This window comes from Abrus precatorius, unplaced genomic scaffold (assembly GCF_003935025.1).
Source record: "Abrus precatorius isolate BTA unplaced genomic scaffold, Abrus_2018 Scaffold9, whole genome shotgun sequence".
NCBI classification, from domain to species: Eukaryota; Viridiplantae; Streptophyta; class Magnoliopsida; order Fabales; family Fabaceae; genus Abrus; species Abrus precatorius.
In genome coordinates this window covers 33,873,786-33,891,731 of record NW_020874439.1, presented here as the reverse complement: position 1 = coordinate 33,891,731, position 17,946 = coordinate 33,873,786, and the positions used below count along the sequence as shown (strand labels likewise).

General features: G+C 31.2%; 2 protein-coding genes across 3 annotated transcripts; one reads left to right on the top strand and one right to left on the bottom strand.

Annotated features, from left to right (window-relative positions):
• Positions 1-3,939: 3,939 nt before the first annotated feature.
• LOC113849533 (probable 2-oxoglutarate-dependent dioxygenase At5g05600) lies at positions 3,940-7,961 on the top strand. 2 transcript variants are annotated; one of them, XM_027479499.1, is made up of 3 exons: positions 3,940-4,561; positions 4,668-4,998; positions 7,229-7,961. In XM_027479499.1, the coding sequence occupies exons 1-3, from the start codon at positions 4,062-4,064 to the stop codon at positions 7,475-7,477; spliced, it is 1,080 nt and encodes a 359-aa protein (XP_027335300.1). In that variant the 5' UTR covers positions 3,940-4,061; the 3' UTR covers positions 7,478-7,961. The 2 variants fall into 2 exon arrangements, with proteins under 2 accessions (XP_027335300.1, XP_027335301.1); XM_027479500.1 differs by lacking the exon at positions 7,229-7,961 and adding an exon at positions 6,634-6,661.
• A 4,050-nt stretch (positions 7,962-12,011) lies between these two features.
• LOC113849916 (protein SMAX1-LIKE 8-like) lies at positions 12,012-17,943 on the bottom strand. Its single transcript, XM_027480167.1, has 3 exons — positions 16,534-17,943; positions 15,080-15,323; positions 12,012-14,128 (listed from the first exon to the last, which is right to left on the bottom strand). Exons 1-3 carry the CDS (start codon positions 17,709-17,711, stop codon positions 12,293-12,295), a joined length of 3,258 nt encoding a protein of 1,085 aa, XP_027335968.1. The 5' UTR covers positions 17,712-17,943; the 3' UTR covers positions 12,012-12,292.
• Between the last annotated feature and the right edge of the window lie 3 nt (positions 17,944-17,946).

Below are 17,946 nucleotides of genomic sequence, written 5' to 3'. Positions count from 1 at the left end.
AATTAATTTATAAAATAAGTATATTTATTAAAAAAGCTATAAGAATAAATATATCCCCTATTTCGTATTTTGAAGTGTCTCCCACTTTGGAAATGTTTTGTGGAACAATGACTTGTCGTGTTAAGGATGCAAGAAGATTTATTTGGGATTCCACCCAAAGCTTTCGTGCAAAAGTACTGAAAAAATTATTAAAATGTCTCATATTAGATAAAAAAATAGAGTCAGAATAATTTTTTTTTATAAGTTAGCATTTAAAAATAAGTTAAGCTTAAATTTTTTTAATATAGTATTAGAGTCTATTTGTCCAGTCCTATTATGTCCATCCATGCAGATGTGAAGTCCTAAATATGAAAAAAAGTGTGTTAAAATATTTTATATTGATTAAAAATAGAGTCAGAATATTTCTTATAAAAGTTAAGACAACTCTCCACTTATAAGCTAGTATTTGAGAGTGAGTGAAGTTGAAATTTCTTAACACAAATCACACATTTATAAATTTTAAAATATTAATAATCATTTAATTAAAATTGTTTTGAAGGCTAATAAGAAAGGTACCTAATATGAAATTGCCGAATTCTTTGGCACAACTCAAATCCAAACTGAAACTTGGTTTAAGATATGAAGACGAAAAAATATTTGTGGCATAAAATTATGGAAGGTGACCTTTTTCTTGGGGGGGTCCAACGATGGAAAGCATCGAAACGAAGCAAAATAACATTTTGTTGGCTAAGGAATAAGGGCCCAGTCCTTTTCACCTGCTGCATCACTCACTGTAGTGCACCACATTTAAATTAAGTTTCGGCAATGTGGCCTGTCACTTTTTTTTCTTTTAGAAATTATTGTGTGGTGATTTGGCCACTCACGTTTTTATACATGTTTTAAAAAAAAAATATCATGAGTCATGTTATTATTAGTCGGAACTATCATAAAATATAGATTATATAAATATTTATTAAATACTAAAAAATAAAATAAAATAAATTAAGTTAAAACTTATCAGTTCTATTGCATTTGTTAAGGGGAATTTTTTAATTTTGTAAAAATAATAATAATGATGGCTTATTTTAAAGAAAAAATTAAATTACAATGATCAATATCAATTGATTTTAGATAAAATTAGTATTTTTATCGATAAAATTCATTTTTATTTTTTATTTTTTAATTATTTTTATTCTTAAACTTTTTATATTAATTATTTTTATTAACTTTGTGACATAAACAGAAATATCTTAAATGATAATAGAATAATTTTAACGTTGTTTATTTAATTTAATTTAAATTTTTTATTTAAAAAATAATAATTTTTTCCTTTTTTTTCTTTTTTTGTAATTCTGGTACTTTTTTTTTCTTTAACCCATCAACTTTTTCTTGTTCTTCTTATTTCTCTTTTAACTCCCATAGGTATTTTTTCTCTAATCTCATTCTCTTTCTCTCAGAAGATAAGTTATAACTGAATTGAATTATCCAAAAAGAATAAGAAATAAAAAAATAAATATTAACTTCAAATAATTACTGCATGACATAATTTTCTGAATTTAATGCTTGAAAACTAAATGCAGAGAAGCCAAGAGACAAGCTAGTAAAAATCATCAACATAAGTAGTAAAAATTAATTTAATTCAAGTTAAGCGTATATATTTTATTAATTTAAAAATATATAATAATTTATTTCCTAAGATAATCTCTATAAAGTCTTGAATTTGTTTTAAATTTATTGTACTTTAAAAAAATTCTTTTCCAATATCTTTAAATAATATATAAAAAATTTCTTTAGAAAAAAAGGAACATGGTTTTAAAATTGTAAGAACTTTTGGATATATAATTATAGTAAAAACCTATTAATTAATTATTTAATTATGAATTTATAAGATGGTGATGGATTATAGGGGTGAGGTCCCAATCAGGGGAGGCGTCGTCCTAAATCACATGCCGATATGCCGTTAGTGTTTAACTACGGATCACAATCCTATGCACCCCACTCCTAAACTTTACTGACAAATGTTGACCCACATTCATTATATATATATATATAATTTATGAATTATATTTAGAAAAATTTATGAAATACGTCAGTGTTTATGTTAAGAAGAAGTTATTTAATTAACAAAACTTAAATGATTGAGAAGACATTATTAATTTTTATATAATAAAATTAATAATTTATTTTAAAAAATATTTATATTTTTTTTAGTTTTTATAATACTAGAAAAATCATAGCATTCGTTAATTATAAAAATTTATAATATCTTTTTAAATTTATGAATATTTAAATAAAATTTATTTTAAAAATTATTTTTAAACTAAATTGATCTCGAAAAATTTTGTTTCACATTTAAAAACATATAAATTAGTTTTAATAATTTTTTAAGAATAATTTGGTTAAAAAATGATTTCTTACAAAATTATTTTATAAAATAAAAATTATATACATAATTTCAGATAACACTTTATAAAAGTACTTTTCTTAAGTTAAATGAGCATTTTAATAGAGGAATTAATTTATTTTACAAAAAACAAATGACGACTCTTATATTTTTCAATAATTAAATTAAGTTTAGTAAACTTTTTCAAAAACTAATTTAGATATTTTCTCTCTATCTCAAACTAAAATTTTAAATTAAAACGCGTTAAAAAAATTGAACCCTTTTAAATTATAACTATTAAAGTACTATTCCGTTCGATTTATTTAAGTCCCATCAATTAAATTCTAAAAAAAAGATAAATTTAATTTTTAAAATTTTGTTAAATTCAACCTTTAACTTCAAACATTCATAAATATAAATTTTTATGTAACAAGTACACATTTATCATATTAAAATTATAAAAATATAACATATTTTTTTAAATTGTATTTGTTTTCACATTGATAAAAGAAGTTATCAATAAAGCAATTACGTAAAAATAATTTTTTTCCTTAATAAAATTTTATTATTTATATTTTAAAAACTGAGATACACTCTCTAAACTGGGTTTTAGTCATGGAAGGAATAAACACTTAATTTGTTAAGAACTTAAATTTGAAATAGACTGGTCAAAAGTCAAAACAAGCTATTCACATGACTTAGACTTTAAATTAAATTTTATAAAATCCATGTTTTATTAAGATCATAAAATAAAAATTTAAATTTAGCTTGAACTCATATTTTATACTAAAATATACCGAATTCACTTAAATTTAATTGTAGCAAAGCTGAATTAAGTGAAAAAGGTTAAAAATAATTTAAAGTTTAAACTTTAAATTTTAACACGTGTAATCTAAGTATCTAATTAAAGCAAAGTTCAAGTAAATTAAGAAAAAAATTAAAAAATTTAAACTTAAAATTTAAACGTGGTTAATCTGAGAGTAATTTCAATTGTCAGCCCGTTTTAATAGTTGTATGTTGAGGTCTATTTAATGGTGTCTTTGTTTTGAAAGTGAGGGTAAAGTTTTGAATTTAAATTACGTGAATTAGGAGATAATATATCCCCTCTAATGGAGTTCATCTGAATCAAACTTGATCAAGTTAGAAATGAAAACAATAATCAGACAACTAGAAAACCTGGGCAGTTCACATGATGGAGCACTACATACGACGACAACCCTGTCCCATGGTGGTTATTGAATTTATTTTAAATCTAAAGGATAGTTTAATGACAAATTAAGAATTGTTAAATATATGTATTTATTTTCCATCAACGTCATAGGAAACATCACAAATCACTCTAGCCCCACACCTTTTGCAAAAAATAAAACCCACTAAATTGTCTCTCGTGTTTGTGTCTCTATATATTAGGATGGGGATTAACTTTCACAGCATTCACACCTTTAAAAACCCACAAATTCCACGTTTTATTTACGTCCATTTCACTGTTCATGCCTCCATGGTCCTACCTTCATTTAACTTGCACCATATCTCATCCCCACACACATCCACCTCTTTCCTCAGCGGAAAATCCAAGCATTTGAATAAAATATAAAATCAATAAACCTGGTTTCATTTCATACTTGGCTATTTGTTCATATATAGATGAGCCATATTTACCCAATTAAACAAGCCCATAGTAGCAAGAGCAACCACAACAATGTCCAATAACCAACATGATTGGCCCGAGCCCATAGTCCGGGTTCAGTCCTTATCCCAAAGTTGCATAGATTCCATTCCTGAAAGATATATCAAACCCTCTACCGATAGGCCATCCATAAGCTCCTGTAATTTTGATGATGCCAACATACCAATCATCGATCTTGGAGGTCTATATGGTACTGACCCACATGCCCGAACCTCAATCCATAGGCAAATTTCCGAAGCTTGCAAAGAGTGGGGTTTTTTCCAAATCATAAACCATGGTGTTAGCCCCGATTTGATGGACAAGGCTAGGGAAACTTGGCGCCAATTTTTTCACTTGCCCATGGAAGTGAAGCAACAATATGCAAACTCCCCAAAAACTTATGAAGGTTATGGAAGCAGACTTGGAGTTGAGAAAGGTGCTATTCTTGATTGGAGTGATTATTACTATCTTCACTATCTTCCCTTGTCACTCAAGGACTACAACAAATGGCCTTCTTTCCCTCCCTCTTCCAGGTTTAATTAATTCTATTTTTAATTAACAACAGTAATAATAACTTGTTTACCATTTTTATAATATATAGTATATATTATAACATATGTTGGTTAATAATTGTTGTAGGGAAGTGTTTGATGAGTATGGGAGAGAGGTGGTGAAGCTAGGGGGGAGGTTGATGAAGGTTTTGTCCATAAACCTTGGATTGGATGAGGAAGTTCTCCAAAATTGTTTTGGGGGTGAAGACATAGGAGCATGTCTAAGAGTGAATTTTTACCCAAAGTGTCCTAAGCCAGAGTTAACGTTGGGTTTGTCATCACACTCAGACCCAGGAGGCATGACTATGTTGCTCCCGGATGATCAAGTTCCTGGTCTTCAAGTTCGCAAACACGATCATTGGATTACTGTAAAACCTGCTCGCCACGCCTTCATCGTCAACATCGGTGACCAAATTCAGGTCAATATTAATCTCTCTCTCTCTCTCTCTCTCTCTCTCTCACACACACACACACACACACACACACACACACAGTTATCCCTTTGCATAGAATGCTTGGCCACCATTAATTCATCATATATGAATCTTTCCACGTGGGGTGGGACACGTGTGAAGTTTAATTCATATCTGAGTAAAATATCAATATCAATATCAATTTAGGTCTATAACAAATTTAGTTTAACTTTTATGAACGTAAATTAATTTCATCAATCAATTTAATCTCTAGAAATATTATTATATTAGTCAATTTTAATCTTAATTTTGACAACATTAGAACAATTTCATTAGTGCAATAATCTTGAGTTGCATAATTTTGTCTCATTTATAATCTGTAAATATATACTGGTTTTTTTCTTCAGAAAAATATTAACCTCAGTATTAAAGCTGAGAAAATTTACTATTTATAAGTGTTTAATATTAGTCATAAAATGAGGTTAACAAAAATGTTTCTTTAATGTACAAAGATTGTTTACAAAAATTACTCTCTTTCACACTCTCGTTTCATTGCTTTCTAATTATGCAAATTGTCTAGAGTCATTCCTTAATTAGAAACTAAATTAATACACAGTAAAATTTAAAATTAAAATGATTAATAATTATTAAAATTTAATATTATAGACTCTAACGTCCAGAATTGAAATGCTGAATAATTATCAATTGGGAAATGCCAAATGGTATGGGTTTGTTTTTCACAAAATCTGTATTTCAACACTTGTTATGGTTTTCCGTCAAAGCCTTTGCTCTTTATTTATTGTTTAACCAATGGTATTAAATTACGTTCGGTTCGAAACTATTTACACAAATAAATTTCGTACAATCTAACAAAATTTTATGATTTATTAGCAAATATGATTTTAAAGACTAATTAAATCTTCTTATTGCTTATGCTTATTTATGTGTCCAACATTTGAGTGAAGGTACTTTCCAATAGTATTATTAATTTCACTTTTAAATTTGTACCACTTGCATCAGAATATTTTACAGCGCCAGATTAAGACTGGTTCAGTATTAGGAGATGTATGACATTAAAAAAAAAAGGTTCTTTCTGAAAATTAAGCGCACATATACACAAAATGGATAAACATTTGGTCAAAAGTTCAAGGATAAAGTCACGGGTTCTTGGCATGACATCATTGAATAAATCATTTTAGACTAGCTATAGATTAAACATTTAAAATGATAAAATACACACATAATTATATTACTAAATTATAAGATTTTAAACATTTAAGTAAAAGAAATAAAAGTCTGCATATGTAACTTTAAAACTAAATAATTGACAAACGTGGAATTGAGCCTCGTATACGTGTCGATCCTTTCTTGAACCCGTCTCAATTTTTAGTGACATATTACATACTCATCGTATGGAAGTAGAATAATCTTACCAATCGCATGCAATGTATTTTTATCTTTGACGATAGTGGAATTTTATTTTTCCACGATGACTTAAAATGTGGAATATTTCAGATTCGTAAAATGTGGAACATGTAAAAAGTGTAATTTAATCAATCTTATCTCATATCTTATCCTCTTTTCTCTTTCTGGCCTTTGTTGTGGTTCTTGTGAATTGTTTTGTTTTTTCATGGCACTTAGTAATGGGTCCTCTCGTCCACACACCCCCTCCTCCCGAAAAACAAAAAGAAGATTCAATGGAAAGATTTTAGTTCCGATAAGGCTAGGTTCTACATAGATGAATTAGATGAATCATTCTATTGCTTAGAATAAATTATCTTCTAACTAGAAAATATATAATAAGTTTGCTATGTATTATAAACACTGGTATATATGGTTTTAATGGGTCGTTGTTATATTGTATCTAAGATACATTTTAAAATGTATAAAAAAGACATATTCAGAAGAAAGTAACTAAAAATTGTCTTCAAGTTGGATTTGAACCTACAATATAAATAATAGTCTGATTATATATATATATATATATATGATTCTCTAATGCTAAAATGTCAGAGATTGAGCATTATTTGCCGATAAGAATTGCATACCTACATAATTAAGTAAATTTCGCTGTTGAGGTTTGAATTTTTGTATTAACAGATTGAGGGGTGTTAAAAAAATTTCATATTTGTTCTTTATGTTTATCGTCTGCTCCATAACGTTATTTATGGCTAATCAATATGAAAGTTGATAACTATATGGGTTAATTAATCTGTTTGTTTTTGTGTTTTATAAGGTTCTGAGCAATGCATTGTACAAGAGTGTGGAGCACAGAGTGATAGTAAATTCAGATAAAGAGAGAGTTTCCTTAGCCTTTTTCTACAATCCCAAAAGTGATATACCAATAGAGCCAATAAAAGAGCTTGTAACACAGGATAGGCCTGCACTCTATCCCTCAATGACCTTCGATGAATACAGGCTCTTCATTAGAATGAGAGGACCTCGTGGCAAATCTCAAGTTGAATCTTTGAAGTCTCCAAGATGATGATCATCAATATTGCTCAAGAGATCAATTTCTTGCTTACATGCATTCCAAGTCCATTTCAAACACTACCTCACATCGATATACATGCATATAGTTAATTGTAATTTGTAAATCTTGTAATCAGATCGGGATGTGTTTTCACAAAATTGCAATTGAGCCATAGAGGGTAAGATATAGAGATTGGATATGTAGATATGAAATTGGTTGGAAAAGCTTTCTTCTTTGGTCTCTAGTGGTGGCTAATTTTGATGGGCCACCCCAATATTCTTCCAAGTTGTGTAATTAAATAATTCTGTGGTTATTATGTCCCGACTTTCCCACCCATGATTGATGATTGTGTTCATAATTTGTACACTAATTTTATTACAGTAGACTCTAGATATCATCATCCCTACCATATTAAATATAGACTGCTTGATAAAGACCCATGTCAAATCCATATTGTATTACGAAAGTAATTATTGAATTCCACTCCTTTTCTTTGCCAATTGTTTATTGCTATTAAGGCACATTTTCTTTAACTTTTAATTCATTTTTCTAGCAAATTGCAATGCCATATGTGAGCACTAATTATACTTGGTTCAATGGATATGAACGTTCTATATTTATTTTTTCCGTCCAATTACTTTTCTTAATAAAGTAAAGGCATTATTTGTTGGTCTCTAACCATGCTTTTAATCATGTTGTCTCGTAGTTAAAAAATTATAACTAGTTCATTGAATAGAATTGTTCGATTAATATAGATGTACATCTAGTTAAAATGTCTTAAATAATTAAAAATAAATTATAAAATTTATTTTATATGGATGTAAATTATTAACCGATTAATAGTAAAAAATAAAATGAAAATGAACTTTTAATCAATCAATTACTACCTAAAATAATTAATTATTTATTAAATTTCTAAAGCTTCATTTATTTTTTTATTTATCGAATAATTATATTAATTTATATTATTACAATATTTTTCTAAAAATTTACTTTAATTATTAAGTCTCACTTAAACGTTAATGAATCATTTTCCATTAGATTAATCAACAATCATTGTCAAGCAGTGCATGTTGACTAAGTATTATTATATATTTGATCCTTTGATAAATGATATGAATGCCGACATGTTGATGTCACCATTCACTTCAAAACAAAAATGTTCCAAAGCTGATTTTTCAAAGAAAACAGATAAATATAAGGTTTTAAAAATTATTAAACACTCTAAACTATCACGTGCTCATTTGAAACTATGAGAAACTAATATAAAATCCTTTATTTTTATTTGATCTTTCTTAGGTTACGTATATCATAGTTTTGTTTGTTTGAAACTTTGAATATGGCGATCTGTTAGATATCAGCATCATATTATAAACATATTCTTGCAGGTGGAATCAGTTAGTTGATGACAACGTTTGGTTTTTAATTTGGACCACTTATAGTAATTATCTTATTAGAATTATATTAGTTTAATATAATTGGTATTTCTTATTTATAGATTTTTAATTAACTTTCTAATGTTTGAAAACAATTACAAACGTGTAAGTACAAATTAAAAATTATAATTTTATAGTTAAAAATACGAATTTATTAAAATGTTTTAGTGTAATATAATTTTAATATTAGAAGAAGAATACCCTACGGTTTTTGTTTTGCTTTCTTCTCAAATTGTCCTGCCGGTGAGTTGTATGAACCTTTTAGGGATAATAAAACGTGAAGTGGTTTTATTGAAGAACAAGCCTTTTATTGGAGAGTTAAAAATAAGATAAATATTAAGCACTTAATTAAGGAATCAAAAGCTAACAGTTTTTATTAAAAATTATTATAGTTTTATTATTTTTTAATATTCTCTTAATGTGACTTAAATTTCTATATACTCTTGGACAAACTCCTTCACGTGAATTCTAATAGCATGCCATAAAGAAACTATTTTATTAAAAAGTTTAGGATGAAGTAAGACTTTTCTTATTGAAAGATTAAATTAATTATAATGGAATTTTTAATTGCCATTAATTAATAGTTTTTAAATATAAAATTCAATTATGTCCCAGTCACAAGCAAAAGTACATTGAATGAGCACTCACTCTATTATCAAAATATGCAAAAACCTCAAAAAGATCTACAGGCAAGATTTTAGGCCAATAATTTATTGAGTCGTGTTATTATTTTTTTTCCATTTGTTTTAACATTTGATACAATCAATCATGAAAACAATAGAATCAAATGTCATGTTTTATTATTATTTTTGTAAAAAGGTTAAATTAAAATAATTTCTTATCAGTAGCAAAAAAAATAAAAAAATAAAAAAATTCTTATCAGTTGATTTGCATGTATTTAGTGATGTTTTACTTTATATTATAGGATAAAATTATATGATATTAGTCGTTTAACTTGATAAAATAAAAATTAAAAAAATATTTTTCTTAGAAATCACATGAATAATTAAAATGATACAAATATTATATAAGGTGTAATTTTCAACATAGTTTGCAATGATGGATGATTAGCTCTCGTGGGCCCAATATTGCTTTTACAGTGGGGACATCTGTGTCTACGACGCAAGAACAAGAAGTCAAACACCACGTGCAATAAATATGATAGAACCAAGTTTATTTTATCTATTAATTAATTGTTCAATATATTTATTTTTTTAAATGCAATCTAATCTATAAATTTATAAGGAGAACGCTTTTCAATATTTATTTATTCATTATTGAATAATATTAACAACACTTTCTAACACAATATTTTTATTATTAATTAAAAATTATAAAAGTAAAAAATATTAAATTAAAAGTAAGATTCATATAATTTTTAATAAATTTTAAATAAGAGTAAAAAGTATGTTCTCGTTTCTTATCTGTTAGGAGATAAAAAGTGAGAGATTGAAAAAAATTGAAGAAGAAAATAGAAAAAAAACTGTTTTAATTTTGTTCTTAACAAATAATTTTCAATCAAATAAAAATTATATATTATATTTTTTTTTGTTTTTATACTTCTTTTTAAGTAATTTTTACTGTATCTTATAAATTAAGAGAATATTTTATACATATTAAACATGTATAATAGATTGTAGAAATTAGTAATTTACTTAAAAAATGTAAATAATTTTTAATTTATAAAATATTAAAGAAATTGTATTCGTTAATTTAATCTAAAACGTCAAATCGTGTATTAGAAATGGAGAAACACAATTTTTAAAGTATTAAGCAAAAGTTTTATCAAGATTGGAGATTCAAGAGTTTTCAAGATACAAAATTGAAACCTTGATCATTAATTATGCATATATTTTGGTAACTCTCACCACTTGCTACACTGCAAAAAATACTAGAAATTGCTTAAAAGATATGTGGATCATGCAGTTTAATGGAACATGGATCATGATCCCACAACTGAAGACCAGTAAAGGGAGTGGGCCTCCAAGAAGCTAGAAATCCCTAATGGACCACCTCCTTGAGCCAGGTTTGGGTTCTAATCTTGTCCATGAAAAAAATAAAAACTCTACTAAAAAAGTTTATTTGAATAAAATTATTCAGAGACTTTGAGGATTTCATTTTATTAATAAACAAATTCTTTACTAGCCGAATCGGGGAATTACAACTTGGTTTGGTTAAAAGGATGTGATTCAATTCTTCAATATAATGGTTGAGTGGATAGCCCACCAACTATTCAAATTCCTTTTTTCTTTTTCTTTATATGCAAATGCGAAATTAACTTTTGTTTGAAAGGTTGAGTTTTTAGCCGTCGGATTCAATCATATTTACTGTTTTAGTAGCCATTCCCTTGCTAGAACATTTTTTTCAATATTCTCGTATTATAAACCCACTCACAGAGTATCAATGTATGTTCTTTTTTAAAGAACGTTAGTAACAGTTTTTTTTTAATACATTTCTGATTAATGGGTATAATCTATTAAAAATTACAGAAAATGATAGAAAATATTAATTTAAGAGTAAAAAAAGAGTGAGAACTACATAACTTTTGTAGTTTCAATACTCTTCTGTAATTATTTAACAGTTACATATAACTAATTTCTGCTTTATTATGAAAGAACCAGACGTAATTTAATACTAAAAGCTTGTTTAAAAAATAAGATTATTCAAGTTTTATACATATGTTTTATCCATGTTTTTAACTATATATGAAATCTTAACATATTTCGTTTAAAATAGTCCAGTTGTGTCATTAAAATCCTTACTAAATAATCTTTGTTACAGTGATGAACACTTGTGATTGCAAGAGTAGGTTTGCCCTAGTGTTCACAGTCAAAACAGATGTCATTATGATGGAAGGTTTGGAAAATCCCCCAAGGTCACATTCTCTCCTTGCCAAACAGAATCAATGTATGATAGTGATAAAATACATGTAGATATATAAGAAGTTATATTATTAAATCTGAAATAATTTTTCAATCGGCAGTTATAATCACACTTTATCCTCTAAAATATGCAATTTCATTTTAGAAGAATTAAATCCGCCAGTTTTACCTTATTTCAAACAAATAAATAGTTTCACCGTTGAAATGACATCTCATCCTTCTAATCATAGAACATAAAACACCTCTTATTTTTGGGCCGAAATAGATTCATCAGTACATGTATATTGTAACAACTTGAAAAAAAAAAAAAGCCAACAAAGAAGGCATTCGATTTAATATGCAAAGGATAATCACACAAAGCACTAACTGCAGATTACATATTATACACAATTAAAACCTAGAGAAAGAAACCAAACAAAATAATAGGATTAAAGGCTAAATTAGTTTTACTATATGCTACAGCTAAATTATACATCCGCATAGAAAAGACAACATTTGCTGGTTGGAATTCAGTCTAAAATTATCCTTGGGGGAAGGTGTACACAAGGAGTTTGCTCTGGACATGTAGTAAGTTTCACAATAGAACTAGCAGAGACGTTGTACCTTCTCTGTATTTCAGTAAACCCTTCACAAAGAACTTGCTCCACCCAGTTCTCCACCTCCTTATCCCTCTCTGAGACATATTGTGCTGCAAGCAATTGGTCCATGACTTCTGTCTGGATCTGCAAGGCACACTCGAGTCCAAGAATTTTGTTGAAGTTACTTTTGATCAGTTTCAAAATTCTACCCGCAAGTGCATCAAAATCATAAGGTTTAAAAACAGCTGTATCATGAACCAGATCACACAAAACTTGTAACCAAAGATTTTGGTTCTCTGTTGCGACATGTCCAGAGTTTCCATCATTTGGTTGTTTCAGTTCATTCTCTTCAGCTGGAAGATTCAAATCTAAAAGCCAATTTGACGTTGTATGTGCCCTTTTAGCCGTATCAGAGAGTAAATGTGGGTCATGAAATTCATTATCACCAATCAACTTTCGTTTGGTTAGGAAAATTTGATTAGGAATGGAGTCTATTGAACTGTTAGCTACACTGATGCTTTGGCTTCTAGTGTCTCCATTCACTTGTTCAACCTTTATCTTGATACCTCCCCCCGTTGCCCTCAGTATTCTTTCCTCAGAGTAGTTGGAAGGTTCCCCTGTTAGCATCGAACTATTTTGGTATTCCAAGAAAGAAAAAACAAACATTGCGTTGTTTACACTAACTTCTCGTCCATGTGAGTCTGTAATTTTTCCTGTCTTGATGGCTTGAGACAAGCTATTTTGAGCTACAATATCTGCCTTGTCTACATTTTCAAGGAAAACTACAGACAAGGGTTTCTTGCAACACTCCCCTACGATAAAATCAAGAGTAGTCTTCCCTCTGAATTTCACATTGCATCTTTTCATTTCTTCAGAACTTAGATTCACAAAAATAAAGTTTTCCCGGCTCCCATACAATAACTCAGCCAAAGAAACGGCAACTTTCTTTTTACCGAGCCTATCAGGTCCCACAAAATTCATCCGTATGATCCCTGGCTGATTTGCTCCACGGTGTGTAACCCCTTTTGTTGGGCTGCAGACTATTGTCTTGACGATAGCCCGTAAGGCTTCATCTTGCCAGCTTACATCCTTGGAAAGAGCTTCAAAAAGAATTTTGGGATTTCTTGCATCAACTTGTCCACAATAGTCAAAACTCAAGCAGGATGAAGATTCCGATGGATGCTTGAAGATATTCCCATCAACCAAATTAAAGTTTGAAGAAAATCTACTGGGGATTTCCTTTGGAGGCTCCATTGAGTATTGAGCAGTTGGTTTCTTTGATCTATTGCTGGTAGGAGAACAGCATATTCCTAACCCAAGATCTGTGGTTACAGAAGTTACAGATGTGGGAGACATTTCACTACCATCACACACACTTGAATTGGACATGTTGCATGATCTTAGGTCACCTGATTCGTGATCTTCCATTTTCTGGAACATATCAGCAAGTTTTGAACTACGTTTCCCCTGCTTGGCTTGGAAAACTGCAGGAAAAGGACTGCTTGATTGTGACGTAGACATCATTTTCATGCCAATGGGTACATGCGAGTTGAGATTAATGTATTCACTAGGTGATTTGTCTGTAATTTTGCTGCTGCAGTTTTCGGCATCTTCCTTTTTATTGTCAGCAACACAATGAAACCCCAAAACAGTTGGACAAGTATTTGCATCAGGGATTCGCTGGTGCAGATGCTGGCACATCTTGCCCAAGTTCTTAGGCGGGAGCCCAGACTCACCACTATCCAGCAAAACACCATTATCTTTGGTCTGCACTGAATGAAAGAAAAGTGATTTTTACACAAACAAAATGAAAAGGACTTCATCCAAAGTATAAATCAACTGCAAATGATTTCCTAAACAATCAACAGAATTAAAGTAACATTCACAAATGATCCGCATGGATGTCTTGTAGGACACAGGTAGGCTTTGGATGTTATAATTTACCAACTACTAATACAAAATGAGAAAATAGTATATAATAAAATAAAACAAGGTTACAGATGCTAATGTGAGCCATTTGATTTTCTAGGCACACTTAGTAAAGACAGAATTTGAAATTTGTACCAACACAGAGCAACTTGCTTAGTATCTTTTCCAGTTTCCTGTGCAAATTACTATCAATCCCCAAAAACGTACGAAGAAATATATAAAGTCATGGATCTGTAAATATTTTAAACATTTGCACATGAAATGCTTTAAAAAAAATTTGCTTATCACAACACTAGAGTAAAATTGTTTTTGCTCATATAATTTGTCATATTGCACCATTGAAACAAAAACCAAAGGTTCAATTTTTATTGATCTGCTGTTAGACCTCACATGCGAAGATAAATAAAAAGGGTTCACAAAATTTTTTAAAGCCTTTGACACATTAAATCTAAGCAAATGTTACTGGACTGACCAAATATTTTAGACAAAGAAAAGTTTATTTCATGAACTGCATAAACTTGGTTTTTACTACAATTGCGCACAGGCATGTTTTAGTGGGAAAAAGTAGTTTGAAAATCAAGAATCACAGTACACATAGGTCCATTTCCCCAATCAAACTTGCCCATAATTTTTTTCCCCTGGTCATAGCTTGACCTAAACTCCAGTTTGTTTCAATATTCTCCATTTTGGGGTTGGCAAATGATTACACTCATTTTTTTTTTAACATTTACAGCTTACACAAACAAATTTATACTGAATTGATGTATGATGTATCTGAATGCTACACACCTTAACATTCAATCCTTTTGCTGTGCCTAATTCAGCAATCTGCAACCACGGAGGCATGTTAGATTGACACAGATCGGCAGCTGAAGCAGAAAATCTTTCCTTTGCAGCAGTAAGGACTTCATGCTCACACCTTTCACCACACTGATGACAGTTGGGAACACAATAAAATGAGCCATTTAGTGGACCTTTTAAATCAGACTGTGATGAAAAAAAGCCACCAAATGGTACAAATGAATCCATTAAGCTGTAAAACAAAAAAATATATAGTTCAGAGAACACACGTGCAAAACCTATACTATGTGAAAGATGCAGAGTTCACATCCATTTGTTATTCAAAGTAACAATAAAATCATCGCTATAGCATCACTTCCTTTTTGCACAGAACAACCTAACTATGTGCTTTAAAATGCCAGCAAGTTAATTACCAGAAGACAAGATACCAGTACCTTTGATAGCAGCAAAGACCATAATTTAATGGAATCACAATTTAAATGGTTGCCATCAAACTCAAGTTACAAAGCAAAGCGAAAATTGAACGAGGAACCATTAGAGAGGCTGTTTCTTCATATCAATACGAACAATATTTCGAAAGAGAAATCATATTAGAAACGGAAATATTAAAATCCAGCATATGATACATGGGTTGTATAGATACTAATACCAGTTCTACAAAATTTCTAAAACCAAGGCTAGGGTACTAGAGAGTACATCATACAAAAATATACAAACATAAACAACAAGCTATTAAAATTATAATTATCATAATATAAACGCAAGTTTCGTGATGTTCTGACTCTATTAAGCGAAAAAATTTAAAGGAGGACAAGTTTCGAAGGGAGTGAGTTTCATTTAGTAACAAACCAAACAATTTAGGAAAAAAAACACTGTAGTATGATGTTAGGCATGAACTAACTTGAATTTGAATGATACTTTATTGGTTTAATTAGACGAACAAATACAGCCGCGTGTAATAGAAAAATCCACAGCCTTCACATACAAAACTCACGAAGAACACAAACTATAAGGGCACAACCCCAGCCCCAACCCCAACCCCAACCCCAACCCCAAACAACGATAAACTTGTATAAACGTTAGTTAACTACAGAACCAAAAAGCATTTAATTCAAATTACCCAGATTTCAACCATGAAGAAAACAAACATGCTCTCTCTCTCTCTCTCTCTCTCACACACACACACACACCCCCCCACACCCACACCCACACCCACACCCACACCCACACCCACACACACACACACACACACACAAACTACACCGCCCCAGCTTCAAATTTCAATATATAATAAAAAAATAATAAACATATACGACACCAAAGTTCAGAAAATGGATTTATTTTTCTTATAAAAAAATGGAAGTTGACAATTATAATATTTAAAAGCAAGAGGCAGAAACATGGTAGATATTGTTATAAACAAGGAGCATGCATGGATTTACCTGGACCTGGGTCTCGGATACGATTCAGAAGACCTAACAGAGGTGATAGGCAGAATCTGCAAATCCCAATCTTTCTCTATAGAAGGAAACCTGCCCACAAACTTCAAATAGCTCTCATAGCTAGCTGCAGCACCGATCAACCAAAACTTATCATAATGAACCTCCAACAACTTCCCCAATTCCCCAATCACACACTTCATAACACCATCATCACCATCACCATCACCACCCTCTCTCACAAACCCCTTCAACTCCCCCAAACTCACCACCACACCAGGCCCCACACAGTGCTCCGCCATTCGCCCAATCTCCTTCACCCTCGAACCCACAACCTCAACATCACCACTCTCCACCTCCTTCCCAATACAAGCCACGCGCAACCCCGAAAGCTCCAACGGCAAAACCCCCTCCCTCCGTTTCTCTACCGCCTCAGTAAACCTTCGCAGCGCATCACTCGCGCACGCTCCGAGAAGTAGCGGATTCCTCCCCCTACTTCGAACCAAAAGCTCCCCAATCCTCCTGAAATTCTCGCCGTCATCCTCATCGCCGAAGTTCGAAAAAAACGGAAACCGGCGCGGCGGCTCCGACAAGTTACAAAGAAAAATCGGCGGGCCGCGGGAACGGAACATGTGAGGCAGAGGACGAAGAATAGCAAGCTTAATATCGGAGCTCCGAAAACCCGCTTCAGCGAAAACCCGACTCACCACCGGGTCATCGAGAATCGATAGAATCAAGTGCTGAAGCTCAACCTTAACAGAAGAAACAGAAAACGGTTGCTGCTGCTGTTGCTGTTGGTTTTGGTGATAGAAGTGGAAGTTATCAGGGTGACGCCGTTGATTAGCCTGAGACCGTTTAATCGCAGCCATGAGAGAGTTCGAAACGGGAGGGTCATGCTCAGATGAAACGTGGCTGTGAGAAGACGGAGCACGGTCAAGCGAAACCGAGAGACAAAGGTCAAGTGCTTTAAACTGAAGCCGCGGAGAATACGCCGAGTTTCGCGCGCGGGAACACGCGTCGCGGAGAATCGACGACGACGGTAGCGAGAGAAGAGCTGAAACGGCGTGAAGCGATGTCGTTTGCGCGTGACCGCGACGCCGCGCAACCGTAACTGCCTCGTCGAGGGCACGCGCGGCCTCCGTTGTTAAGCATTGTCTGGCGACTCCGACGGGCGTTGGCATTTGATGAAACGGTGCGTGGTATTGAGCGATTCGAATTTGGTTTATTAAACATAAACTAAACGATATGAGAGAATTGAATTTATTGGAAAGTGGGGACTGGTAAATTTGGAATTTGGAGTGGCTGTATAAATATTGAAAGGGAAGAGTGGGAATTAAAATGGCGGGGCCTATAGAAGATTGTGAGTGAGTGAGTGATGATCAATGCGCACATATTCTTTTTCCCTTTCTCTCTATT